A 27,875-nucleotide genomic window follows, 5' to 3' on the forward strand; every position below is an offset into this window, starting at 1 on the left:
TTGAATGTATTATGTTTACTGAGGGCTCACTGTGCCACTCTTAGAAAACCCCTGGTCTAGACTAAAGTTGCACGATATAGACAAAATACGATATAAATTATATTAATTTGGACAACGATGGAGCTTTTAATACTATCGTCATATTACAACAATGCGTGTTGTTGACACATTCAAGCTGTGTCCCGCAAATCTGACAGCGACAAGCAAACGACTGCGTCCTCAACGCAATGTAGCATTACTGGGTAACTTCTCGTTACGATGCACTTTCCAAAACACTAATCCTCACCTCCATGGTGGCAAATAAACTGTTTCTTACAACATTATCACTGAAGGATAAGGAATTGCTTAACATGCCACACCACACACCGTAAGAGGATACAAAAAAGCTTAGCTAACCTGGGTAGGCGGATGGATACAAATAGTAACAATACCAAGTATAGTATTGTTTTAGTATATGTGAGATATTACAGTGTTTAGATCTTTATTATCGCAACATCTTTTTTTTCTTCTCATTTTTGTCATTTTTTACAAACTCAGAATCTATTTTTTGTTATTGTTAAATTATTTTGAACTACCGTATTTTTCGGACTATAAATCGCAGTTTTTTTCATAGTTTGGCCGGGGGTGCAACTTATACTCAGGAGCGACTTATGTGTGAAATCATTAACACATTGCCGTAAAATATCAAATAATATTATTTAGCTCATTCACGTAAGAGACTAGACGTATAAGATTTCATGGGATTTAGCGATTAGGAGTGACAGATTGTTTGGTAAACGTATAGCATGTTCTATATGTTATAGTTATTTGAATGACTCTTACCATAATATGTTACGTTAACATACCAGGCACGTTCTCAGTTGGTTATTTATGCGTCATATAACGTACACTTATTCAGCCTGTTGTTCACTATTCTTTATTTATTTTAAATTGCCTTTCAAATGTCTATTCTTGGTGTTGGGTTTTATCAAAAAAGATTCCCCCCAAAAATGCGACTTATACTCCAGTGCGACTTATATATGTTTTTTTCCTTCTTTATTATGCATTTTCGGCTGGTGCGGCTTATACTCCGGAGGGACTTATAGTCCGAAAAATACGGTAATCAACTTTATTATACCTTTTATATATAATTAAAAAAGAATAAGAAAATAGTATGAACATTAATCGATATTGATTGCCACGCTTTGTTTTTGTCTGATAATAATTGTAATCATTTAATGATCTTGAAGATTTGAAGTATGAACATTGGTATGACCAATAGTGGCCCTGTAACTATACTTGGTATTGCATACCCAAATTCTTAGTATCATCCAAAACTATTGTAAAGTATCCCAAAAACAGAAGAATAAGTGTTTATTACATTTTAAAGGGGAACTGCACTTTTTCGTTCCCAATCATGATAGACATGAGACGGATGATTTTTTTTTTAATGCAATATAAATATTAAATAAACGTATAAAAGTCGGCTTACGGCGGCGCTAATGGGAGCTGTACTATTTCACCCATAAAATCCAATAAATAACCATTCAAAAAGCGCAAAGAATACTCCATTTACATTTTGTGACTTGAATATTAACAAAGTATTAGTGGTATTAATATTATAAGCGCTAACGCAGACAAATTATTTATAGCAGCTCCATGATCACTTTCTGTGTGCCGATGTTTACATCGATTGATCAGCTGCTTCCTCGTTTCCTTGCTCCCTGTGAGTTTATTCTAGATCATATATCATGCATTTCACTGGGACAGAAGGTTGTTGATATAATCCAACAAGTTGGGACACACTGATCGCCATATAGGACATGAAACTGGCGAGGATGACACGAAAAGCAATTGTTTGTTGGCTCTCATAAAGTCTGCAGTGAGTAATCAGTGATGAAGAAAAAAAAAGCAAACGTGATGCGTTTTTGAAATTAATGCGCAGTGTATGCTTATAATTATCAAAATACGTAAATATTAAATGTTATTATAAATGTGCTTGTTACTACATTACATATATACTTACATCATGTACCGTATTTTTCGGAGTATAAGTCGCACCGGAGTATAAGTCGCACCTGCCGAAAATGCATAATAAAGAAGGAAAAAAACATATATAAGTCGCACTGGAGTCCGGCCAAACTATGAAAAAAACTGCGACTTATAGTCCGAAAAATACGGTATATAAAAACTTAATGGAGGTGTTTGGATGTTTTTTTAGGGTCTCTATAGGCAGAATAGAACGGCTCCAAAGGCTCCATTGTAAGTGGACTTTTGATCGAATTTATTTAGTATTTAGAATCCATTAAAAAAAAAAAAATCAATCAGTCATCATGTCTTTCATAATGATTGTGAACAATAGGCAATATTCCAAAAAAAAGTGCAGCTCCCCTTTAACAGAAGTGTAGATAAAACCATGTTACAACAGAAAGTAACCCCAGATGTTAAAGGGGAACATTATCACCAGACCTATGTAAGCGTCAATATATACCTTGATGTTGCAGAAAAAAGACCATATATTTTTTTAACCGATTTCCGAACTCTAAATGGGTGAATTTTGGCGAATTAAACGCCTTTCTATTATTCGCTCTTGGAGCGATGACGTCACGTTGTGACGTCACATCGGGAAGCAATCCGCCATTTTCTCAAACACCGAGTCAAATCAGCTCTGTTATTTTCCGTTTTTTCGACTGTTTTCCGTACCTTGGAGACATCATGCCTCGTCGGTGTGTTGTCGGAGGGTGTAACAACACGAACAGGGACGGATTCAAGTTGCACCAGTGGCCCAAAGATGCGAAAGTGGCAAGAAATTGGACGTTTGTTCCGCACACTTTACCGACGAAAGCTATGCTACGACAGAGATGGCAAGAATGTGTGGATATCCTGCGACACTCAAAGCAGATGCATTTCCAACGATAAAGTCAAAGAAATCTGCCGCCAGACCCCCATTGAATCTGCCGGAGTGTGTGAGCAATTCAGGGACAAAGGACCTCGGTAGCACGGCAAGCAATGGCGGCAGTTTGTTCCCGCAGACGAGCGAGCTAAACCCCCTGGATGTCTTGGCTCATGCCACCGAAGATGATCAAGAGAAGAATATCGACCCTAGCTTCCCTGGCCTGCTGACATCAACTCCAAAACTGGACAGATCAGCTTTCAGGAAAAGAGCGCGGATGAGGGTATGTCTACAGAATATATTAATTGATGAAAATTGGGCTGTCTGCACTCTCAAAGTGCATGTTGTTGCCAAATGTATTTCATATGCTGTAAACCTAGTTCATAGTTGTTAGTTTCCTTTAATGCCAAAAAAACACACACCAATCGTTGGTTAGAAGGCGATCGCCGAATTCGTCCTCGCTTTCTCCCGTGTCGCTGGCTGTCGTGTCGTTTTCGTCGGTTTCGCTTGCATACGGTTCAAACCGATATGGCTCAATAGCTTCAGTTTCTTCTTCAATTTCGTTTTCGCTACCTGCCTCCACACTACAACCATCCGTTTCAATACAGGCGAAATCTGTTGAATCGCTTAAGCCGCTGAAATCCGAGTCTGAATCCGAGCTAATGTCGCTATAGCTTGCTGTTCTTTCCGCCATGTTTGTTTGTGTTGGCTTCACTATGTGACGTCACAGGAAAATGGACGGGTGTTTATAACGATGGTTAAAATCAGGCACTTTGAAGCTTATTTTAGGGATATTGCGTGATGGGTAATATTTTGAAAAAAATTTCGAAAAATAAAATAAGCCACTGGGAACTGATTTTTAATGGTTTTAACCCTTCTGAAATTGTGATAATGTTCCCCTTTAACAGTAAATTAGCAAGTAGATTACTAATAGTACTTCAAAAAGAATACAACTGTAAATGACGCCATATGTTAGTTACTGCATACATCAGCAGCTAAATTAGGAGTCGTCTTAACTCATTTTAAAATGGTTCTATTATCATTCATATGTCAAATAATATATTGTGATATATATTTACATCATATCTCCCATATCTAATCAAGACCATTGTTAATGAATGGAGTAGAGCACAGACCTCCACCCCACATGGGCACCAGATTGCACCTTCATAGAGTAACATGCAGACCAGAAAGAGACCTTACTGTATCATTGTCAGAACTAATGATATCATGATATGCAATAGTGATGAACACTATATAATTAAAATTAATTAATCAATCCAGGATTGGACTAGAGCCCTAAGTACTCTTTAACTCTGAATTAATAAGCACACCAAGGCACTTTAATGGACAATGCCGTGCTTCCAACTCGGCGGAAACAGACCCTTTCCTGTTCCACCATGGAAGAACCCCATCAAGCATATATTAGGATGACCTAAAACAGAAATGTAAGCCTTAAGGACCTTTTAGGTCCAACATCAGTGACCTGTCACCCCACAGATGCTCTCCCGGATGAATGGACACAAATTCCCACAGACTGCAATGCAGTGCACTTCTTAAACAGACCGTTTAAAAAAACTAGTTTTCCCCTATTATGGTCATTATTATTATTACCAAAGATCATTTTATGTTCTATATCGCACCAGATCTCAACATAAGTGATGTAACGATTGCGTGTCATCGCTGTGTCTTCAGGGTCAGCCATTTCCCATTCTTTTTTGGTCTTTAGCACACAAGGAAGGAGGTACAATCGCATTCATTTTATGACTTTATTGAGAAAGCGAGGGCGCGGACTTTGTGGATTATGTTTGAGTTTCTCCATTGATTTCATTGATAAATGGTAAGAGTTTATCATATAGCGAGAAGCGGTCGCATTAATCATGCATGTCTTTATGTGAGCGATCCTGCCATAGATTTGGACTCTGTGGATCAAGTTCTAGTATCGCTATTGATTTATTTTAAAGGGGAACATTATCACCAGACCTTCAATATATACCTTGATGTTGCAGAAAAAAGACCATATATTTTTTTAACCGATTTCCGAACTCTAAATGGGTGAATTTTGGCGAATTAAACGCCTTTCTAATATTCGCTCTTGGAGCGATGACGTCACAACGTGGCGTCACATCGGGAAGCAATCCGCCATTTTCTCAAACACCGAGTCAAATCAGCTCTGTTATTTTCCGTTTTTTCGACTGTTTTCCGTACCTTGGAGACATCATGCCTCGTCGTTGTGTTGTCGGAGGGTGTAACAACACGAACAGGGACGGATTCAAGTTGCACCAGTGGCCCAAAGATGCGAAAGTGGCAAGAAATTGGACGTTTGTTTCGCACACTTTACCGACGAAAGCTATGCTACGACAGAGATGGCAAGAATGTGTGGATATCCTGCGACACTCAAAGCAGATGCATTTCCAACGATAAAGTCAAAGAAATCTGCCGCCAGACCCCCATTGAATCTGCCGGAGTGTGTGAGCAATTCAGGGACAAAGGACCTCGGTAACACGGCAAGCAATGGCGGCAGTTTGTTCCCGCAGACGAGCGAGCTAAACCCCCTGGATGTCTTGGCTCACACCGTCCCTTATGCCACCGAAGATGATCAAGAGAAGAATATCGACCCTAGCTTCCCTGGCCTGCTGACATCAACTCCAAAACTGGACAGATCAGCTTTCAGGAAAAGAGCGCGGATGAGGGTATGTCTACAGAATATATTAATTGATGAAAATTGGGCTGTCTGCACTCTCAAAGTGCATGTTGTTGCCAAATGTATGTCATATGCTGTAAACCTAGTTCATAGTTGTTAGTTTCCTTTAATGCCAAACAAACACATACCAATCGTTGGTTAGAAGGCGATCGCCGAATTCGTCCTCGCTTTCTCCCGTGTCGCTGGCTGTCGTGTCGTTTTCGTCTGTTTCGCTTGCATACGGTTCAAACCAATATGGCTCAATAGCTTCAGTTTCTTCTTCAATTTCGTTTTCGCTACCTGCCTCCACACTACAACCATCCGTTTCAATACATTCGTAATCTGTTGAATCGCTGACGTCACAGGAAAATGGACGGGTGTATATAACGATGGTTAAAATCAGGCACTTTGAAGCTTTTTTAGGGATATTGCGTGATGGGTAAAATTTTGAAAAAAACTTCGAAAAATATAATAAGCCACTGGGAACTGATTTTTAATGGTTTTAACAATTCTGAAATTGTGATAATGTTCCCCTTTAAAAATGTTATTATATCATATATGACTGGTGTGTTTATGAATGTAAGTCTGTATTTGTATGACTCTGCTAAAAAAATAAAAAACACTACGATAACTATATGGGATGGGTACCTTTCACATGTACTTGGGAATCGATACCAGTAATCAATGTTACCAATTTTCGGTAAATCTGTGTGTGCTCATGTGTTAATAAATGATCATTTGTTTAATAATAAAACATATTTTTTTGACATTTAACAGCGAGCTGGTAATGAGAATAACCGTGCTGTGGAATTGTTCAATCTTGATTTCTTACACTTCTGAGTCTTATTTGCAAGTATTATATCGAAGACTTTGCATGCAGTTGCAATTCCAAGACGTTAAATTGCGGGGGGGTGGGGGGTTAGGTTTGGTTGATAAACACTTCAGTCATCAACAATTGCATCATCAGAGAAATGGACATTGGAACAGTGTAGGACTGACTTGGTAGGATATGTACAGCAAGTAGTGGTCATAGAGAGAGAGATCAGAAAGCATAAGAATAAGTATCTACATTTGATTATTTACAATCCGGGGAGGTGGGATGTGGAAGGGGGAGGGTGTTAGTTAAGGGTTGAAGTTGCCTGGAGGTGTTCTTTTAGTGCGGTTTTGAAGGAGGATAGAGATGCCCTTTCTTTTACACCTGTTGGGAGTGCATTCCATATTGATGTGGCATAGAAGGAGAATGAGTTAAGACCTTTGTTAGATCGGAATCTGGGTTGTTTGTGCAGTGAATGTATATGTACATGAATGTGTATATGTATATTTGTACAGTGAATGTAAATGTACATGTATGTGTATATGTATGTTTGTGCAGTGAATGTATATGTATATGTATGTTTGTAAAGAGAATGTACATGTACATGTATGTGTATATGTATGTTTGTACAGTGAATGTATATGAACATGTATGTGTATATTAAATTTAAAATTGTGTAAATTAGACAAAATAGCATCTTGGCTGGCATCATCCTGTTTAACCCTAAACACTAAAAAGACTAACTCTGTCTGCTTCTCCATAAAAAAGCTACCTCAAACAAACCTGAATATAAAAATTAATGAAGAGCTCATTGAACAAGTACCTGAAGTCAAATATTTGGGCATAATCATAGACTATCAACTGAATTTTAAAAGTCACATTAAGAAAATGTGTAAAATCCTGAAGGCAAACCTAGGATGTTTTAAGATTATAACACACTGCTTAACTCTTAGCTGTACTTTTACTTTTATGAATGCAACGATTCTTTCACACATATCTTATGGCTTAACTACATGGTCCCAGGCACACCAGTCATCAATCAAGACCATTGAGTGTCTTTATAACCGCACCTTGAATGTTCTAGAAAAGAAGAGTATACGATATCATCATTGCCAAATTTTAAAGGGGAACATTATCACCAGACCTATGTAAGCGTCAATATATACCTTGATGTTGCAGAAAAAAGACCATATATTTTTTTAACCGATTTCCGAACTCTAAATGGGTGAATTTTGGCGAATTAAACGCCTTTCTATTATTCGCTCGCGGAGCGATGACGTCACATCGGGAAGCAATCTGCCATTTTCTCACTTTCGTCGGTGTGTTGTCGGAGGGTGTAACAACACGAACAGGGACGGATTCAAGTTGCACCAGTGGCCAAAAAGATGCGAAAGTGGCAAGAAATTGGACAAAATGTGTTCAAAATACGAGGCTGTGGGGAAAGCTGACGAAATGGTCAGTCGTTTGTTCCGCACACTTTACCGACGAAAGCTATGCTATTATTAGCCTTTATTTAACCAGGTAAAATCCCATTGAGATCAAAGATCTCTTTTCCAAGGGAGACCTGGCCAAGAGGGCAGCAGCAAGGTTACATTAAAAACAGTAAACAAATACATAAAACATCACATTTACAACATTAAAACTTGCTCACATGACACATGTGCATACAGACAAGGTAGACTGCAGTCCTTTCACAGAAGCTTTAAACTCATTCAGCGTAACTAGGGTTTGAAGTTTAATGTTCGATTGTAGGTTATTCCAAGCCTTCGGTGCTGAAAACCTAAATGCTTTCTTGCCCAGTTCAGTTCTTACTTTGGGGACAACAAATTGCAGAACATCCATTGAACGAAGATTGTGACTTCCTTGTTTCTTTGTTAAAAGAAAAGACAGATAAGATGGAGTGATACCCAGAATGGCAAGACATGCTGATACAAAGTGGAAAAGTGTTCTGTGGTCTGACGAGTCCACATTTCAAATTGTTTTTGAAAACTGTGGACGTCGTGTCCTCGGGACCAAAGAGGAAAAAAAACATCCGGATTGTTATAGGCGCAAAGTTGAAAAGCCAGCATCTGTGATGGTATGGGGGTGTATTAGTGCCCAAGACATGGGAAACTTACACATCTGTGAAGGCGCCATTAATGCTGAAAGGTACATACAGGTTTTGGAGCAACATATGTTGCCATCCAAGCAACGTTACCATGGACGCCCCTGCTTATTTCAGCAAGACAATGCCAAGCCACGTGTTACATCAACGTGGCTTCATAGTAAAAGAGTGCGGGTACTAGACTGGCCTGCCTGTAGTCCAGACCCGTCTCCCATTGAAAATGTGTGGCGCATTATGAAGCCTAAAATACCACAACGGAGACCCCCGGACTGTTGAACAACTTAAGCTGTACATCAAGCAAGAATGGGAAAGAATTCCACCTGAGAAGCTTAAAAAATGTGTCTCCTCAGTTCCCGAAACGTTTACTGAGTGTTGTTAAAAGGAAAGGCCATGTAACACAGTGGTGAACATGCCCTTTCCCAACTACTTTGGCACGTGTTGCAGCCATGAAATTCTAAGTTAATTATTATTTGCAAAAAAAAAATAAAGTTTATGAGTTTGAACATCAAATATCTTGTCTTTGTAGTGCATTCAATTGAATATGGGTTGAAAAGGATTTGCAAATCATTGTATTCCGTTTATATTTACATCTAACACAATTTCCCAACTCATATGGAAACGGGGTTTGTAGTTTGCACTTTGTCTATATTATTACTATTATCATTATTATCGACTCATTCTATTTTTTTATTTTCCTATTTTAATGATGTTGGATCTGTGTTGTTGTTGTTGGGGACAAGTGTTGTAAATTAGCTTTGGCTACAAACACTATGATGCATACATTGGATAACTGTTTCAGATGTCTATGTTTTTGCATCTGTCCCTATTTCAAATAAACCTCTATAATAATAATGTATGTTTGTACAGTGAATGTATATGTACATGTACGTGTACATGTATGTGTGTACAATGAACGTGCGTGTGGATGTACTGTATTTGTGTACCTATGTGTGTATGTATGACTAAGTGTGTATATGTGAGTATTTATATGTACAATATATTTGACTCCCAGTGTTTACTGTTACTAACATCAACATGACACTACTAGTCTGTCCAGTAACACCTGCCTCCGTCCGAAACTACATCCTAGATCCAGGACGAGACCAACTTCAATTAATACTCATAAGTGCTGCCTGGCGAACAAAATATATTTGATCAAAGTAATAGTCTATAAAATACACAAGTTGATGACTGTGGGCTGGTGCGTGTTATTAGCTTGTCAAACGCTGACGCTAGCAAGCTAACCCATGTTTGGCCACGGTTTGTCGGTGTCAGAAAAGCATTTATTTCACAGCGCAGTTACTCACCGGCTCTTTGTCAAGAGTGTCTACTCTGTGGCAACCAATAGTTCCATGTCTCGGCCTCCGACCAACGCTGACATGGATGCTTTTGACGCAAATGTGTACTGAACTGGGGGAGCTTCGCAGCGCATAGCCATGACAACACGCCCATGCGTGACGTCACGGCCAGTGATGCCTTCACGGGCTGCCGTACATTTGGCGACAACGCGCCTTAGCAAAGTGTATTATTTAAAAAAATACATATGTATTAGAGATGTCCGATAAATGGCTGATAAATGCTTTAAAATGTAATATCGGAAATTATTGATATCGTTTTTTGTTGTTGTTTTTTTTGTTTTGTTTTTATTAAATCAACATAAAAAACACAAGATACACTTACAATTAGTGCACCAACCCAAAAAAACCTCCCTCCCCCATTTACACTCATTCACACAAAAGGGTTGTTTCTTTCTGTTATTAATATTCTGGTTCCTACATTATATATCAATATATATCAATACAGTCTGCAAGGGATACAGTCCGTAAGCACACATGATTGTGCGTGCTGCTGGTCCACTAATAGTACTAACCTTTAACAGTTCATTTTACTAATTTCATTAATTACTAGTTTCTATGTAACTGTTTTTATATTTTACTTTCTTTTTCATTCAAGAAAACGTTTTTAATTTATTTACCTTTTATTTTCATTATTATTTTAACCATACCTGGTTGTCCAAATTAGGCATAATAATGTGTTAAGTCCACGACTGTGTATATCGGTATCGGCTGATATCGGTAATTAAATAGTTGGACAATATCGGAATATCGGCAAAAAGCCATATATATATATATATATATATATATATATATATATATAATATATTATATATATATATATATATATATATATATATATATATATATATATATATATATATATATATATATATATAATTATACTATGTTCTAGTATATATATATATATATATATATATATATATATATATATACTAGAACATAGTATAATTATTTACAGTTACGTGTATTTTTTTTTAAATATAATTGTTTTACTATATACAGCGTATAGATGCGCAGAACGTCTTCTTTTATACTTGATCTGATACTGATTAAGAGGCTAACTACCAAACAAGCGTTCCTAGATAAGTTATTTGCGTTTTATTGGAAGAAATATATATGTATATTAAAAAATATACACATATATATATAAATATTTATATATATTTTTAAAAATATATATATATATATTTTTTTTTTTTTAAATATATATATATATATATGTATATTAAAAAATATACATATATATATATAAATATATTTAAAAAATATATATATATATATTTTTTTTAAATATAAATATATATGTGTATTTTTTAATATACGTATATTTTTTTAATATATATATATATGTATATTAAAAAATATACATATATATAAATATTTATATTTTAAAATATATATATATGTATTTATTTTTTTTAATATAAATATTTATATATATGTATATTTTTTAATATACATATATATATTTCATCCAATAAAACGCAAATAACTTATCTAGGAACGCTTGTTTGGTAGTTAGCCTCTTAATCAGTATCAGATCAAGTATAAAAGAAGACGTTCTGCGCATCTATACGCTGTATATAGTAAAACAATTATATTTTTAAAAAAATACACGTAACTGTAAATAATTATACTATGTTCTAGTAGCCAACAAAGCGTCAAAAAATATAATTCATCACTCCTGTTGTGAATTGCAAAACTGAATACATTATTATTCTTAATTGGTCGTTCCCGAGAGGTAAAATTTAAACAAAAAATAAAGATACGAGACAAAGTAATAAAATACATAGTTCGTAAAACAAGATTTAAAAAAAACTGAAGCAATAAAAAAAGTTCTACAAAATGCTTTCAATCATTTTTTGCATTACTCATTGTATAATCAAGAGTAATGTCTAAAACATGAAGGCATTGGAATTCGGATTCATTAGTTCCAAAATGCAGATGGGCGAGGTCATTTCCACTCGATCGCGTCTTTAGGCTGAATGGAAACGAGAGTATGCACAAAATAGCACACACAAACACAGGCGGGATCCTAATAATGTTCAATGCAGCCGGAGGGCCAGTTAAATTAAATATAGTTTACATTTTGAGCATGTTAAGTGATTCTTAAGCACTGCAGCCAATCCAAAGAGTTGAAGACAAAAGGCACACTGCATATATTTAGCTGGAAAAAAAATAATGGAATGTAGGAGTAAATGTTCTTGGTGTAAACTACTGCTGACACTATTTGCAACATACGTGTCCAACAGCGCCACCTGCTGGTCAACAAATCAATGCACACATGCACTTTACACCAGTTGGGGGAAAAAAGCATACGTACTCGTTTAAGGTGACTTCATCTAACAAAGGCATTTTTCTTGCAAAAATAAATAAAAGGCATACTTGAGGATGGGGGGAAAATGACAAAAAGTATCTTCAAGCGACTTTTATTACAATGCAAAGAAACACTATTTGGCTGGCAAAAGATACATCACACTGTAGAAATAAACATACAAAGTCCATTCCTTTCTGATGTTTTCAAGTATCAGTGACATGAGAATATGGCAACTATATTGTGTTTGTCCTTGCATGATGGAAACAATAACTGTGCCACCTTAATACTGAAAATGAATCATCAGTGTTCACAGAGCGAGAGTTAAACTTTCTAACGTCTTTCTACACGACACATAAATTATACAATAAATTAAAGCATGAAGTATTAAAAAGACTTGAAAGCGAGAGTGGATCACAGTAAGGGCAGGCTTCCTCGAGGAGCCAGAATGATGCCAAAGACGTAGAAAAGCCCCATGAGGAGGTTGAGCTTGGCCGTCCTCTGGGGGATTTTAGCGTAGCACCGGCTGCGGAACTGCTTCTCCAAGGGGAAGGCCATGGGCAGCGAGAGCAAGGGCAGTGCCATGCTGATGGTGTAGCGCGTGGCCAGGATGCAGAAGAGCACGTAAGGGACGAAGAGCAGCAGGTTGTACAGCACGTACGACAGCGTGGGTCCGATGAGGATGGCCAGCGTCACGATGCCCGCCTGCTTGTCCGAGTCCATGTCTCGGGTGTTGTTGCTGTGGAGGATGGCCTCGGTGTTGAGGGCCAGCGGGACGGCGTAGACCAGCGGCAGGACCGACAGGTAGCCCACCTGCACGGCGTGGGCGAACATGACGGCCAGCGGGCCAAAGGTGATGAGGATGACGATGTCTCCCAGGGCCACGTACTTTAAACCAATGCCTGAAGAAAACAGACAAAAGACGCAATTTACATACCCTCCACTTTAACAAAAATATATATTCATGTGCAAACCCCGTTTCCATATGAGTTGGGAAATTGTGTTGGATGTAAATATAAACGGAATACAATGATTTGGAAATCCTTTTCAACCCATATTCAATTGAATGCACAAAGACAAGATATTTGATGTTTAAACTCAAACTTAATTTTTTTTTTGCAAAAAATAATTAACTTAGAATTTCATGGCTGCAACACGTGCCAAAGTAGTTGGGAAAGGGCATGTTCACCACTGTGTTACATGGCCTTTCCTTTTAACAACACTCAGTAAACGTTTGGGAACTGAGGAGACACATTTTTGAAGCTTCTCAGGTGGAATTCTTTCCCATTCTTGCTTGATGTACAGCGTAAGTTGTTCAACAGTCCGGGGGTCTCCGTTGTGGTATTTTAGGCTTCATAATGCGTCACACATTTTCAATGGGAGACAGGTCTGGACTACAGGCAGGCCAGTCTAGTACCCGCACTCTTTTACTATGAAGCCACGTTGATGTAACACGTGGCTTGGCATTGTCTTGCTGAAATAAGCAGGGGCGTCATGGCAACATATGTGGCTCCAAAACCTGTATGTACCTTTCAGCATTAATGGCGCCTTCACAGATGTGTAAGTTACCCATGTCTTGGGCACTAATAAACCCCCATACCATCACAGATGCTGGCTTTTCAACTTTGCGCCTATAACAATCCGGATGGTTCTTTTCCTCTTTGGTTCGAAGGACACAACGTCCACAGTTTCCAAAAACAATTTGAAATGTGGACTCGTCAGACCACTGAACACTTTTCCACTTTGTATCAGTCCATCTTAGATGAGCTCAGGCCCAGCGAAGCCGACGGCGTTTCTGGGTGTTGTTGATAAACGGTTTTCACCTTGCATAGGAGAGTTTTAACTTGCACTTACAGATGTAGCGACCAACTGTAGTTACTTACAGTGGGTTTCTGAAGTGTTCCTGAGCCCATGTGGTGATATCCTTTACATACTGATGTTGCTTGTTGATGCAGTACAGCCTAAAGGATCGAAGGTCACGGGCATAGCTGCTTACGTCAGTGATTTCTCCAGATTCTCTGAACCCTTTGATGATATTACGGACCGTAGATGGTGAAATCCCTAAATTCCTTGCAATAGCTGGTTGAGAAAGGTTTTTCTTAAACTGTTCAACAATTTGCTCATGCATTTGTTGACAAAGTGGTGACCCTCGCCCCATCCTTGTTTGTGAATGACTGAGCATTTCATGGAATCTACTTTTATACACAATCATGGCACCCACCTGTTCCCAATTAGCCTGCACACCTGTGGGATGTTCCAAATAAGTGTTTGATGAGCACTCCTGAACTTTATCAGTATTTATTGACACCTTTCCCAACTTCTTTGTCACGTGTTGCTGGCATCAAATTCTAAAGTTAATGATTATTTGCACACAAAAAAATGTTTATCAGTTTGAACAACAAATATGTTGTCTTTGTAGCATATTCAACTGAATATGGGTTGAAAATGATTTGCAAATCATTGTATTCCGTTTATATTTACATCTAACACAATTTCCCAACTCATATGGAAACGGGGTTTGTATTATTGAGTGTTTTGAGATAAGATCATTTTTATGCTTTAAGTTGCAAGCAACAATTTGAGTTACAAGCATCCCCACCATTAGTCAGATGCGCCCAAAACATCTAGTCTTATTGGCTAGCATTGGCTTATAGCTAGAGATCGACATAACTTTGTTTTCCAACCATGGGAAGGAAGAAAGGGAGTGTGAAGGACAGTGCTGAGAAGGAGATGCTATTCATTGAATTAAAGAAAGAAATTGTCAGAAACATGACAGAGCATGTAGTTTACTTACAGAAGCGATTTGAGCGTATCACTGCTAGTCTGCACCATACTGAAACAGAATGAGTCTAAAACACAGGTATCAAACTCAAGGCCCGGGGGCCAGATGTGGGCCGCTACTTCATTTTATTTGGCCCTCGAAAGCCCGGAAATAATATGTATCAATAAAGTACAGTAACTTTTCTTACTAAATGTATTATTTTTTTCTATTTTGGGAGAAGAAAAAAGTACTCCAAATTATGTTGGACAAGCGGTAGAAAATGGATGGACGGATGGAACTATTGTCTAATTATGCAAAAATATATTATCAAACATTCAAATCATTTTTTTAATATAAATAAATACTAATAATGATTTTAAAGTAAGTGATCCAGCAAATTGTGCAATGTAAAAGTAGCAATAGGTTTCATGGTAAAATTGTGAAATTTACTGTGGTTTTTACAGCATTTTTCTCTAAAGAAAAACAAAAGTACTTTTGTACTGTAATAATCTACATTTGTGGTAAAAAAAAAAAAAAAAAAAAAAAACTGGCAGCTCAGGTGCCAAAATATGACTGTACAACAGAATTTTTTTTTTATTTACCGTAAAAAAACAAATGAGCTGCCTTTTTTAAACCATAAAAACAGACATACTTTTTTTTCCATTTACAGTAATATACACTAAATATTGAGGTGAAATTATTGCAACTTACCATACTTATTTTTTTTACATTTTAGTTTTGAAAAAATCTACTAAAAAATTGCATAGAAAACATGTGTAATAATAGTATTCACTGTTAAAAATGGTACAATAGCAATAGGAGAGACCATTCATCCCTGAACACCATGGAGTTCATGTAGGCTTAATGATGCAGTTACATTATTATATCAACTATCAGAGACAAAAACTCTTCATTTAACATAATGTCCTGCTTCAACACAGCTCAATCAACACAGAAAAGGGTAAAGTGAAATAACAGACAGACAGGGCTTTGCTGTCCGTAACACACACACACACCACAAAATGAGCTAACGCTACGCTAAAAGTGAATTAGCCTTCACCTCAAGCCAGGACTGCGAGCGAGCTGAGCTGCCGTTTAGGTTTCTAGAACGTCAACGGGCTCATAGTGATGTTACTAGTAGTTGACTGGGAGGTTTATTATCATTTGGGGAGAGTCCGCTACCTGATGCTTATCTGCTAAACGCTAAGCACTGACTACATGCGCTCTGAATACGCACTGCTGATTGGCTGTTACCGCTCTGTTTGCAACCAATCAGATGGTTGTGTGGGTGGGACAATGCTGGGTGCTGTGTAGAGTCCTGACAGAGACAGAGGCAGAAGGAAGCGGAGGGGGCTACTTAATATGTTCGTGTGGAAACTCGTTCAGTACACCTCCGAACCGGCCCAAAACCCCCGTACCGAAACGGTTCAATACAAATACACGTACCGTTACACCCCTACGTATTACTAACCTCCTTTCTCATCTAATTGTTATATACTGTTTGTAAAAACCTGTAACCAGTGTTGGTCATATTCTCTTAAAAAAGTAATTAGTTATAGTTACAAATTACTTCTTTCAAAAAGTAATGGAGTTAGTAACTCAGTTACCTGAATGTAAGAGTACTGAAACAAAATGAGTCCAACATGAGCCAAGAAGACATTATCCATGAAAATATGCAAAAGCTGCTGATGGTGTGTTTGACGGAGAAGCAGCTAGAAGGAGACACTTTAGAAGTCCACTTTCCAAGGTGCTGTACATTATTATTATTCCATAAAACTGCTGTAGTTTAGTACATCTTATTGTATTGTAACCAGTGTTGGTCATATTCTCTTAAAAAAGTAGTTAGTTATAGTTACAAATTACTTCTCTCAAAAAGTAATGGAGTTAGTAACTCAGTTAACTGAATGTAAGAGTAACTAGTTACTCAGCAAATATACGCAAGTACGTTTGATAACATCTTTGATGTCAAAGATATTTATATTAACTGATCAAAGAATAACACTATATACAGTATTTTGGAACATTTGACATTTATCTGAACTTAATAGACTGCAGTTTTCCATATGATATGCATAACACAAATAAAAAATAAATGTTCTTAAAGTAACATTAAATATTGAAAGTACAAAGCCCAATACAATAATAATGTAAACTTTGGTAAAAAGACAAAAGGTTGTGCAATTATCTGCACCTGTAAAACAAAATACAGCCTGAATGAGCTTCAGATGAAACTGTAACTACGTTTTTAGTAACATACATTAAAGTAAAACTTTTAAAAACGTTCCTAGCCGACATTCTGACAATAAATTGCATTTTAGTACAACTATATTCGGGTCCTTGCCTAAGCTAATTTTGATAATGCAACAGGGCTGGTTGTATGCAGTCAGAAATGTGAAGGGGGCATCACCTGCTCCATCATGCTCCAGCACTTTTTTTCTACGCTAATACAGAAATAACATATTGAATTTGGTCGCTAGCTACAGTAAGTGTCCAATTCCAACCTAAAGAAGTGGACTGCACTGTCAGCTATATCCATTATCCACATTTTATCAACCATCACAGCGTTTATCTTAACTTGATGGCATAGTTCTTAAATTGAATTTAAGCTTAAATAGGACGTCACACTCAGTCAATATTTACAAAGCTGAAAAATAGAGTAGTCTTATGAGAAATACAAAAACATTCTTCTCAAACTAGTTTATCATCAGGTCAGCTGTGTCATGCCTCAAAGTTTCTATATTATCCACTTATTTAGACAGAGAAACGTAAAAAGTATGTTTATGCTTTGAGTTGAGGTGTGGGGGCAGGGTTTGGTGGTAGCCGGGGGTGTATATTGTAGCCCGGAAGAGTTAGGGATGCAAGGGATTCTGGGTATTTGTTATGTTGTGTTTATGTTGTGTTACGGATGCTCTCCCGAAATGTGGTTGTCATTCTTGTTTGGTGTGGGTTCACAGTGTGGCGCATATTTGTAACAGTGTTAAAGTTAGTACGGCCACCCTCAGTGTGACCTGTATGGCTGTTGATCAAGTATGTCTTGCAGTCACTTTCGTGTGTATGCATACAACATGTGACTGGGCCCGCACGCTGTTTGTATGGTGAAAAAGCGGACGCGTCGACAGATTGTAGAGGACGCTAAAGGCAGTGCCATCACTAGAGTATCGTGTACCTTTTTCAGCAGATTTCTCCATTACTGCCTATAATATTGTCACCATCACCCTTGCTCTCTGATGTGTGGCCGAAACATGACACTTTGCGCTTTATTCAACCAAACCGTAGGAACGCGCCACTTCGCATACTCAGTAATAGCAACGGCGTTGCAACGATGGGAACAGTAATTAATTAGATTACTCCATCCCCATCCATTTTCTTCTGCTTGTCCCTTTCTCGTTACAGGAAAAAATAACAATGTTAGTAACGCTGTTATACTCTACCGCCGTTATTACTAGAGGTGGGAATCTTTGGGCACCACACGATTTGATTACGATTCAGGAGCTATGATTCAATTAAAAATCGATTATTGAAGCGTCTTTAATTTATGTATATTAATGCAGTTTTACATTTCTTTTCTTTTCACTAAAATAGCGTTTATCACTTGCAACTTAAAAAAAAACAATTCATTTGGAATAGGAAACAGTTCAATTAATTCTCACAAATTAATAAAAATGTGTGCAAAACTGGAACATAAGTGCCCTGTAATAAAGGAGCTGGTCGGATCTCTCTGTGAGGTGGCTCGCTGCAATCAGCTACATTTTAGAACTGTCTGCATTACTTTATTGAAAATAAATACATCCATTATCGATTATTTACTAATTGATTCTATAATCGTTCAAGTCCGAATTGCGATGCATCTAAAAATCGATTATTTCCCCCACCTCTAGTTATTACCAACACTGCCTGTAAATAAATGATACATGGGTTATACTTGTATAGCGCTTTTCTACATTCAAGGTACTCAAAGCGCTTTGACAGTATTTCCACATTCACCCATTCACACACTGATGGCGGGAGCTGCCATGCAAGGCGCTAACCAGCAGCCATCAGGAGCAAGGGGTGAAGTGTCTTGCCCAAGGACACAACGGACGTGACTAGGATGGTAGAAGGAGGGGATTGAACCCCAGTAACCAGCAACCCTCCGATTGCTGGCACGGCCACTCTACCAACTTCGCCACGCCGTCTGTAACCCAAAGTACCACTGTATTGACAAATAGACAATTTAAACCATCCATTAGGGCAGGGGTGCTCATTACGTCGATCGCAATCTACCGGTCGATCTCGGAGGGCGTGTCAGTCGATCACCAGCCAGGCATTAAAAAAATAGTCCTAAAAATGAGCGATCATAAATCTTCACTATGATGTCACTTTCGTCACTTGATTGACATTCACGGCACCCGAGGGTCTTCTGAGATGACGCTGGCTGCTGCCAGCTCATTAAAATTACCAACAGGAAGGCGAGAAACACTTTATTTCAACAGACTCTGGCGCCGTACCTGTCGTCAAAACTCCAAAGACCGACTGCACAGTTGCACAATAAAAGCTCTGCTTCATCCTGCCTGCGCTACCAAAATAAGAGTCTCAGAAAGCTGGCGTGCACAAGCTAGCAAGCTACGGAGTTTGCCGACAATGTATTTCTTGTAAAGTGTATACAAAGGAGTACGGAAGCTGGACAAATAAAATGCCAAAAACCAACCACTTTCATGTAGTATTGGACAGAAAGGAGGACTTTTTTTCTCCTCCATTCGAAAATGCGGACGTTATCATCACCACTGTCTGATTCCAATCAATGCAAGTCATCACAATCAGGTAATACACCAACTTATATTCTTGTCTTCATGAAAGAAAGGAATCTATATGTGTTAAACATGCTTGTATTATCTTTACCCACCTTTAACTTGTTAACAATATTAACTATATGTGTTAAACATGCTTGTATTATCTTTAACCACCTTTAAGTTGTTAACAATATTAACTATATGTGTTAAATATGCTTTTATTATCTTTAACCACCTTTAAGTTGTTAACAATATTAACTATATGTGTTAAACATGCTTGTTTTATCTTTAACCACCTTTAAGTTGTTAACAATATTAACTATTTGTGTTAAACATGCTTGTATTATTTTTAACCACCTTTAACTTGTTAACAATATTAACTATATGTGTTAAACATGCTTGCATTATCTTTAAACACCTTTAACTTGTTAACAATATTAACTATATGTATTAAACATACTTGCATTATCATTAAACACCTTTAACTTGTTAACAAAAACATATATTTCATAAATAAGTAAATATAAATTATATATATGAATGAGGTAGATCCCCACGACTTGATCAATTGAAAAGTAGCTCGCCTGCAGAAAAAGTGTGAGCACCCATGCATTAGGGGTACTCAAAAAAACGGATTGGTATCCGGATCACAATTTTTATTTATTTAGATTCTGAATTAATTCATAATGAATTTATTTTTAAGATTAAACAACTATTGGTAATATAATTGGTACTGTTGCTTTTAATATTTTTTCTTTTTTTTTTCTTTTTAATATTGTGTTTAATAGGGATGTAACGATACAACAATTTCATAAGTTGTTTTTAAAACAAAATAAATAGGCACACAATATACTTTTTTGGCAAAAGAAACAAATATTCTGTTTTTTAAGATACATTTTTATTTAAGTGTTTAAGTATGTTTATCTTCTTACATTTTCCATTCATCCATCCATTTTCTACCGCTTGTCCCTTTGAGGTCGCGGGGGGTTCTGGAGCCTATCTCAGCTGCATTCGGGCGGAAGGCAGGGTACACCCTGGACAAGTCGCCACCTCATCGCAGAGCCAACACAGATAGACAGACAACATTCACACTCACATTCACACACTAGGGCCAATTTAGTGTTGCCAATCAACCTATCCCCAGGTGCATGTCTTTGGAAATGGGAGGAAGCCGGAGTACCTGGAGGGAACCCACGCAGTCACGGGGAGAACACACAGAAAGATCCCAAGCCCAGGATTGAACTCAGGACCTTCGTATTGTGAGGCACATTCACTAACCCTGTTCCACCGTGCTGCACTGCAATTTGCCTCAATGTCAAGATGACCATGAATGATGACCTTTGCACACAACCTAATCTACACGATAATACACAATTAAGTCAAATCAACTTGGTACTCACCTCCGGTGTATAAAAAAGAGCTAGACAGCCCCCCAAAGTAGATAAGTGCCAGGTGTTCCAGTTTAAGCGCTGACAGGAAGTAGAGCAAGGTGGCACACAAGCAGCCCAAGGAGTACAACAATGCTCCAAACATGACAACATCCTGCGGCGCCAGGATTTCGTCCACCAGAGTCCTATCGTCGCTTTTCTTGTGGTCGATGCCTTTGGAGAAGTCGTAGTAAGTGTTGACCAGGTTGCCCGCCCCGTGTACCACAAGCACGGCCACCGCGCACACCAGGAGGATCACCAAGTCCACCGACCCCTCCAGTTTGTACGCCAAAGCGCTTCCGAGGGCCACCGGGGTCAGCGAGGCGCTGAAGCTCCACGGCCTGAGCGCCAGCACGTAGGCGGCGCACGTGTGCTTGACATCAGAGGCGACGCGGGCCATCCTGGACACAGAGGTGTGGTTCGTCACAGAGTTGGTCACCTGGGTGTGCCATTGCTGCCCGTTTTGGCAGTTTGAGCCGGCCAGGACAAATGTCTCCGTCATGCTGTATTTGTGCTCTTTGGACATTTTCTCTGCGGGGTATTTATAGAAGCAGTGATGATGCCAGATGTCACAGTCAGGTGTTCCTGGAGGAGGACAGACAGAGTCAGACTCTGCAGTTTGGGTTGCATTTCAACAACAAACAGAGATGACAATCAAAAACTACTATCAAGGCATTGATTGATTACTGGGTTATTAATAAATTACTTTACTTACACCTTTGGTTATTCATGATGTAACAGAATATTACAGGGTTATGCTGAAAAATGTATTCCTATTACTCATGCGTGCCCAAAATTATAAATGCACTGGCCTAATTCATACAATGTTCTATTTGCTTAATGCATTGGTGTCCAACTCGCATCACTTTTAGAACTACCGTATTTTCCGGTATATAAGCCGCAACCACAACATTTTAGAAATAAATGAATATTTGTCCATATTTGAGCTGCACCGGACTTTAAGCCACAGATATAGTATATGTTGTGAAATTAGTTATTTACATGCCATAACTGTTTCCAAACAGTGCCTTTAACACTGCAGTAAAACGGGTGATCAAACAAAACAGAAGTCAGCATCATGGACCCACTAGCTGAGGAAACTAGCAATCCAATCAGCTAAACAGACTCATTAATCCATGGTGACATTTTGGTGAATTTACAAAACTAGAACAATACAAACAGAATGCAGTTGTAGGTTAAAAGTATTAACGCAGACACTTGTTAACATATTATCATATTAGCTAATGCTAACGACGCTAGCTTGATTAAATTACGATAGCACGTACAAATATGCATGAAAACACTCCTATAGACATCACACATGGGACAGCTTAGTAAGTAAGACTTGTTTTAGTTATATTGGAAAACTTACAAATGTTGCTTGGAATGATAAATGAAAAGTTCTATACAAGTAGAAAAACTATGAACAACTCGAAGACAGAACGGCACTTGTACTTCTGGTTCAAAGCACTAAACAGAAGGAAGTACTGTTTACGTTCACCCCGCAGCGCCTGCAGTTTAGTTTATTAGTTTAGTCTTTATTTGAAGGGACAATGCACAGAAACATTAAGCTCAAAGACAGATATGTTCTGTACCAGATTATAGCCAAATAGCTCATTTCCATCTGCAGTCCCTGGCTACTACCTAAATTAAAGGGATACAAAAATCATGCAATAAAATTATGACAATAAAATCATACTATAGCATATAATCAAATTAAGAAAAGTCATAAATTGCCCTTTCATTGACACATACTATACAATACAACCACACCTCATTTACATAATCACACAAAGACAATACATGCTTTTGTTCACATCTGTCATCATTTGTAACAACAACCATGACTTTAACACACACGCCTCCCAATTTACGACAAAAATGCTCTCATGGATAAATATAATACACATTAAGTTGATGTGTCAAACATAACGCCCACCTTAGTGACCGTGTGAGCAGCTTTGATTGCTCAAAAGCCACTTTTTAACTTCAATTGTGAATGAAGAGTAATCTGTTATACTTTTCAAGTTTGTTGTGAGGTCGTTCCATTCCTTTATGGCTTTATATGAAAAGGCTGATTGTGCAAAATAGGTTTTACATCTGGGTACGCTACACTGCCCCCTGGTGGAGGCTTGTGTGTTTCTAGTTGTCACAGCAGATGAGCGATCTCGTCCAAAAGATCGCACCATAGCACAAACAATAACACATCTTTTCAGTGTTTGTTGAAAACTATTTGTTGAATTCAAAACATTATGACCGTTAGCAAAGAAAAATCCATAAATAATCCGCACCGTTTTATAAACCGCAGGTTTCCAAGCGTAGGAATAAGTAGGAGCTTATAGTATGGAATTTATGGTACTTTAAGAAAACTGACGGAAAGGTGAGCGGTTTTTTTTATACAACTGCATACATTTAAAATAAACTTTATTTACTGATGTCCAATCGCAGTTGTTTTATAGTGCAATCTAGTGATAAAAAAAAAGATAATGTCCAAATGGGCAAAAATCTTAAATGTACAGATATGTTACATTATTTTGTGTGTGTTATTCTTTACAGCTTAAAAAAAGTTATGTGAGTAGGGCTGCGGTTATCGATTATTTTTGTAATTAAATAATCTATTGATTGATTTAATCGATTAATCGAGCAATTGGATAAAACACATTTTACTGCTGCGTATATTCAAGGAAAATAGTTGAAATAACCTATTTTTCTGCTTGTCAAAATTTTAATTTTTTTCTAGTAAATGCACATCTTCAACATTCAAATTGCACTTTTAACAATGCAATTAATGTTCAAAAAATCTACACTGTTCGCTGCAACACACCATTACGTGCGCTCTATTGCAGAGGCTGTGCGGAAACTACTTCTGTGTATTTAAAGTTCCAGGCACTGCGGATTTTATCAGTTTTAATAGTTACACTCATAAAACCAAGTAATCCTTGCAACAAAATATAAATTGCTTTTTCATAAACGAAACATCTAATAATTGTGCGTGAGGTAATAAACAGGAATTAGCTACAATAAAAGAACCATAACGATTTTAAAAAACATTTAAAATTGAATCTATTGGTAGGAGACAACACAAGTCATTGAATAATATGAATAACAAAACAACAATTCAGTATCGTATGTATTAATTTGTATTGCTGTTGCAGCACTAATGGTTAGCATATTCTCCCGGATGCTTTAAATGTACGTCGACTATCCAAAAACATGCATGTTTGGTCAAGTGTGATAGGCTCCAGCACTTAGGCGCCGATCTGCATTTCTGCCAGTGGGTGCTCGGTGTGTGTGTGTGTATTAAAAAAAAAAAATAGACGTTCAGCAAAGTTAATATCCCATAAGATTTGTGGCTTTATTATTTTGTAAAACGGACCAAACTCGCCACAAAATTAACAACAACAAGATTGATTTTTCAAAAATTATTTTTTAAAGATTGAATGTTGCCATCAATCCCACGTGGGTGCTCGGGCCCTGAAGCACCCACGGGATCGGCGCCTATGCATCCAGCACAACCATGACCCTGATACAATGGATCCGATACGTTTTACTAGAAACAATGAAATGTCAGAGATTTTGCAAAAAAGCCCGCGAGTAACTGAGAGTAGCATAGATCAGTGTTTTTCAACCACTGTGCCGTGAGATACAGTCTGGTGTGCCGTGGGAGATTATTTAATTTCACCTATTTGGGTTAAAAATATTTTATACAAACCAGTAATTATAGTCTGCAAATTATGTGTTGTTGTGTGTCGGTGCTGTCTAGAGCTCGGCAGGGTAACCGTGTAATACTCTTCCATATCAGTAGGTGGCAGCCGGTAGCTAATTGCTTTGTAGATGTTGGAAACAGCGGGAGGCAGCGTGCAGGTAAAAAGGTGTCTAATGCTTAAACCAAAAATAAACAAAAGATGAGCACCCCTAAGAAAAGGCATTGAAGCTTAGGGAAGGCTAAACTAAGACTGAACTGGCTACAAAGTAAACAAAAACAGAATGCTGGACGACAGCAAAGACTTACTGTGGAGCAAAGACGGCGTCCACAATGTACATCCAAACATGACATGACAATCAACAATGTCCCCACAAAGAAGGATTAAAAACAACTGAAATATTCTTGATTATTAAAACAAAGTAGATGCGGGACATATGGAAGACATAAAACTGCAACAGGAAAATACCAAAAAAAGAGAAAAAGCCACCAAAATAGGAGTGCAAGACAAGAACTAAAACACTACAAACAGGAAAACAGCAAAAAAGTCAAAATAAGTCCCGGCGTGATGTGACAGGTGGTGACAGTACACCTACTTTGAGACAAGAGCTATATTGATGCATGCTTGGTTATGGTTTAAAGTCATATCCAACAATTGCAACAACAACTTTTTTTACTCTCAACTGAGTTTCGTTTTTTTAATGATTTCTGCTGCTAGTGGGCTTCTGGATTTTTTCAACGCAAAAAAAGTGCCTTGGCTCAAAAAAGGTTGAAAAACAATGGCACAGAGATTAGGTCAGAAGAATCTGATTGGATGTTCAGAAGTTTATATTTCGCTTTTGCAAATGCTATTAAATGCCTTAAGAAAATACGCACACAATTAATGGAATAGGTTGCTACTAGAGATGTCGATAAATGCTTTAAAATGTAAAATCGGAAATTATCAGTATCGGTTTCAAAAAGTACAATTTATGACTTTTTAAAACGCCGCCGCACGTAGTGGTACACGGACATAGGGAGAAGTACAGAGCGCCAATAAACCTTAAATGATAAATGGGTTATACTTGTATAGCGCTTTTCCACCTTCAAGGTACTCAAAGCGCTTTGACAGTATTTCCACATTCACCCATTCACACACACATTCACACACTGATGGCGGGAGCTGCCATGCAAGGCGCTAACCAGCAGCCATCAGGAGCAAAGGGTGAAGTGTCTTGCCCAAGGACACAACGGACGTGACTAGGATGGTAGAAGGTGGGGATTGAACCCCAGTAACCAGCAACCCTCCGATTGCTAAAGGCACTGCCTTTGCGTGCCGGTCCAATCACATAACATCTACAGCTTTTCACACACTCTCTCAGGGAGAGCATGTCCCAATTTCCAAGCTGCTGTTTTGAGGCAGGTTAAAAAAAAATCATGCACTTTGTGACTTCAATAATAAATATGGCAGTGCCATGTTGGCATTTTTTTCCATAACTTGAGTTTATTTATTTTGGAAAACCTTGTTACATTGTTTCATGCATCCAGCGGGGCATCACAACAAAATTAGGCATAATAATTAGAGAATAAATGCTTTAAAATGTAATATAGGAAATGATCGGTATCGGTTTTTTTTTTTAATTATCGGTATTGTTTTTTTTTGTTTTTTCTATTAAATCAACATAAAAAAACACAAGATACACTTACAATTAGTGCACCAACCCAAAAAACCTCCCTCCCCCATTTACACTCATTCGCACAAAAGGGTTGTTTCTTTCTCTTATTAATATTCTGGTTCCTACATTATATATCAATATATATCAATACAGTCGGCAAGGGACACAGTCCGTAAGCACACATGATTGTGCGTGCTGCTGGTCCACTAATAGTACTAACCTTTAACAGTTAATTTTACTCATTTTGATTAATTACTAGTGTCTATGTAACTGTTTTTATATTGTTTTACTTTCTTTTTTATTCAAAAATGTTTTTATTTTTATTTTTTTAAAAGGACCTTATCTTCACCATACCTGGTTTTCCAAATTAGGCATAATAATGTGTTAATTCCACGACTGTATATGTCGGTATCGGTTGATATCGGTAATTAAGGGTTTGGCCAATATCGGGATATCGGCAAAAAAGCCAATATCGGACATCCCTAATAAAAATGTGTTAATTCCACGACTGTATATATCGGTATCGGTAATTAACAGTTGGACAATATCGGATATCGGCAAAAAAAAGTCATTATCGGGCATCTGTAGTTGCTACTTATCAAAAGTCATACAACCTTGACTTATAATGGAAAAGTGTAACTTCTCCCATAATTATTTAGAATTTAGTACAAAGCTAGTTGTTCCTAAGAAAGCAGCAGTATGTTGGTAATATACACATTGACCTACAAATACTACCTCTGGTAATATTGTGGCTGATGGGGTCAGCAATGTGTAGGTGTTGGTGGATGCCAACAATGGCAGAAACTACGTCAACCTAGCACAATAAGAGAAGATAAGGAAGTGGCGGTGGACAGCAGGAACACACCAGAAGACTTAAAAGTGAAATGTGTAGTTTGTAGAGCATCAACTGGTGAGATTAAAGGATTAACGCTAACTGGCTAGCCACCTATGCTACCACTCTACAAGTATGGCGACAGCGAGGAGGAAGACGTGTCATCTTCTTACGTGTTATGGCCTCTCTGGGAGCGACGAAGCGTCCATCTCGTCACAGACAAACATCGCTGGCCACATTGAGAGCAAAGAAAGACGCGGAGAAACAAGTTGGAAGCCGACGTGTCAACTTGGAGGGGACTCGGTTGGGTGGCCATTCACCCCCATTAGCACCTGACCGGCACCACTTCCTCCGCGTCATGTCCCACCGCCTAAAGGGCTCGGCGGAATCACACGGAATACAAATAGTTCCGGGCAGTTTGAAAAAAAAAGAGGATAGTTTAACACTTTATGAACGAATATTAGTTATTTATTAGAAACAAAAATATTTTCAAATGTAAATGATTTAATATACAGGACTGTCTCAGAAAATTAGAATATTGTGATAAAGTTCTTTATTTTCTGTAATGCAATTAAAAAACAAA

General features: G+C 37.8%; 2 protein-coding genes across 2 annotated transcripts in view; both read right to left on the reverse strand.

Moving 5' to 3' along the window:
* Nucleotides 1–9,950, reverse strand: part of mib2 (MIB E3 ubiquitin protein ligase 2) — a 138,813-nt gene extending 128,863 nt beyond the window's left edge. The window contains exon 1 of the mRNA XM_061975259.1: nt 9,781–9,950. The gene's annotated coding sequence lies outside the window, so the exon portion shown is untranslated. The remainder of the gene's footprint in view (nt 1–9,780) is intronic.
* A 2,294-nt stretch (nt 9,951–12,244) lies between these two features.
* ubiad1 (UbiA prenyltransferase domain containing 1) lies at nt 12,245–27,653 on the reverse strand. The gene is made up of 3 exons (XM_061975272.1): nt 27,466–27,653; nt 21,076–21,687; nt 12,245–13,047 (listed from the first exon to the last, which is right to left on the reverse strand). The coding sequence occupies exons 2-3, from the start codon at nt 21,626–21,628 to the stop codon at nt 12,560–12,562; spliced, it is 1,041 nt and encodes a 346-aa protein (XP_061831256.1). The 5' UTR covers nt 21,629–21,687; nt 27,466–27,653; the 3' UTR covers nt 12,245–12,559.
* Between the last annotated feature and the right edge of the window lie 222 nt (nt 27,654–27,875).

The sequence above is a fragment of the Nerophis lumbriciformis genome, linkage group LG01 (genome assembly GCF_033978685.3).
Source record: "Nerophis lumbriciformis linkage group LG01, RoL_Nlum_v2.1, whole genome shotgun sequence".
Lineage (NCBI taxonomy): Eukaryota > Metazoa > Chordata > Actinopteri > Syngnathiformes > Syngnathidae > Nerophis > Nerophis lumbriciformis.

Coding starts and splice junctions, on each gene's coding strand:
- ubiad1 (XM_061975272.1), bottom strand. CDS start 21,628: ATGTCCAAAGAGCACAAATACAGCATGACGGAGACATTTGTCCTGGCC. Junction 13,048..21,075: donor CTCTTTTTTATACACCGGAG/GTGAGTACCAAG, acceptor TGTTTTCTTCAG/GCATTGGTTTAAAGTACGTG.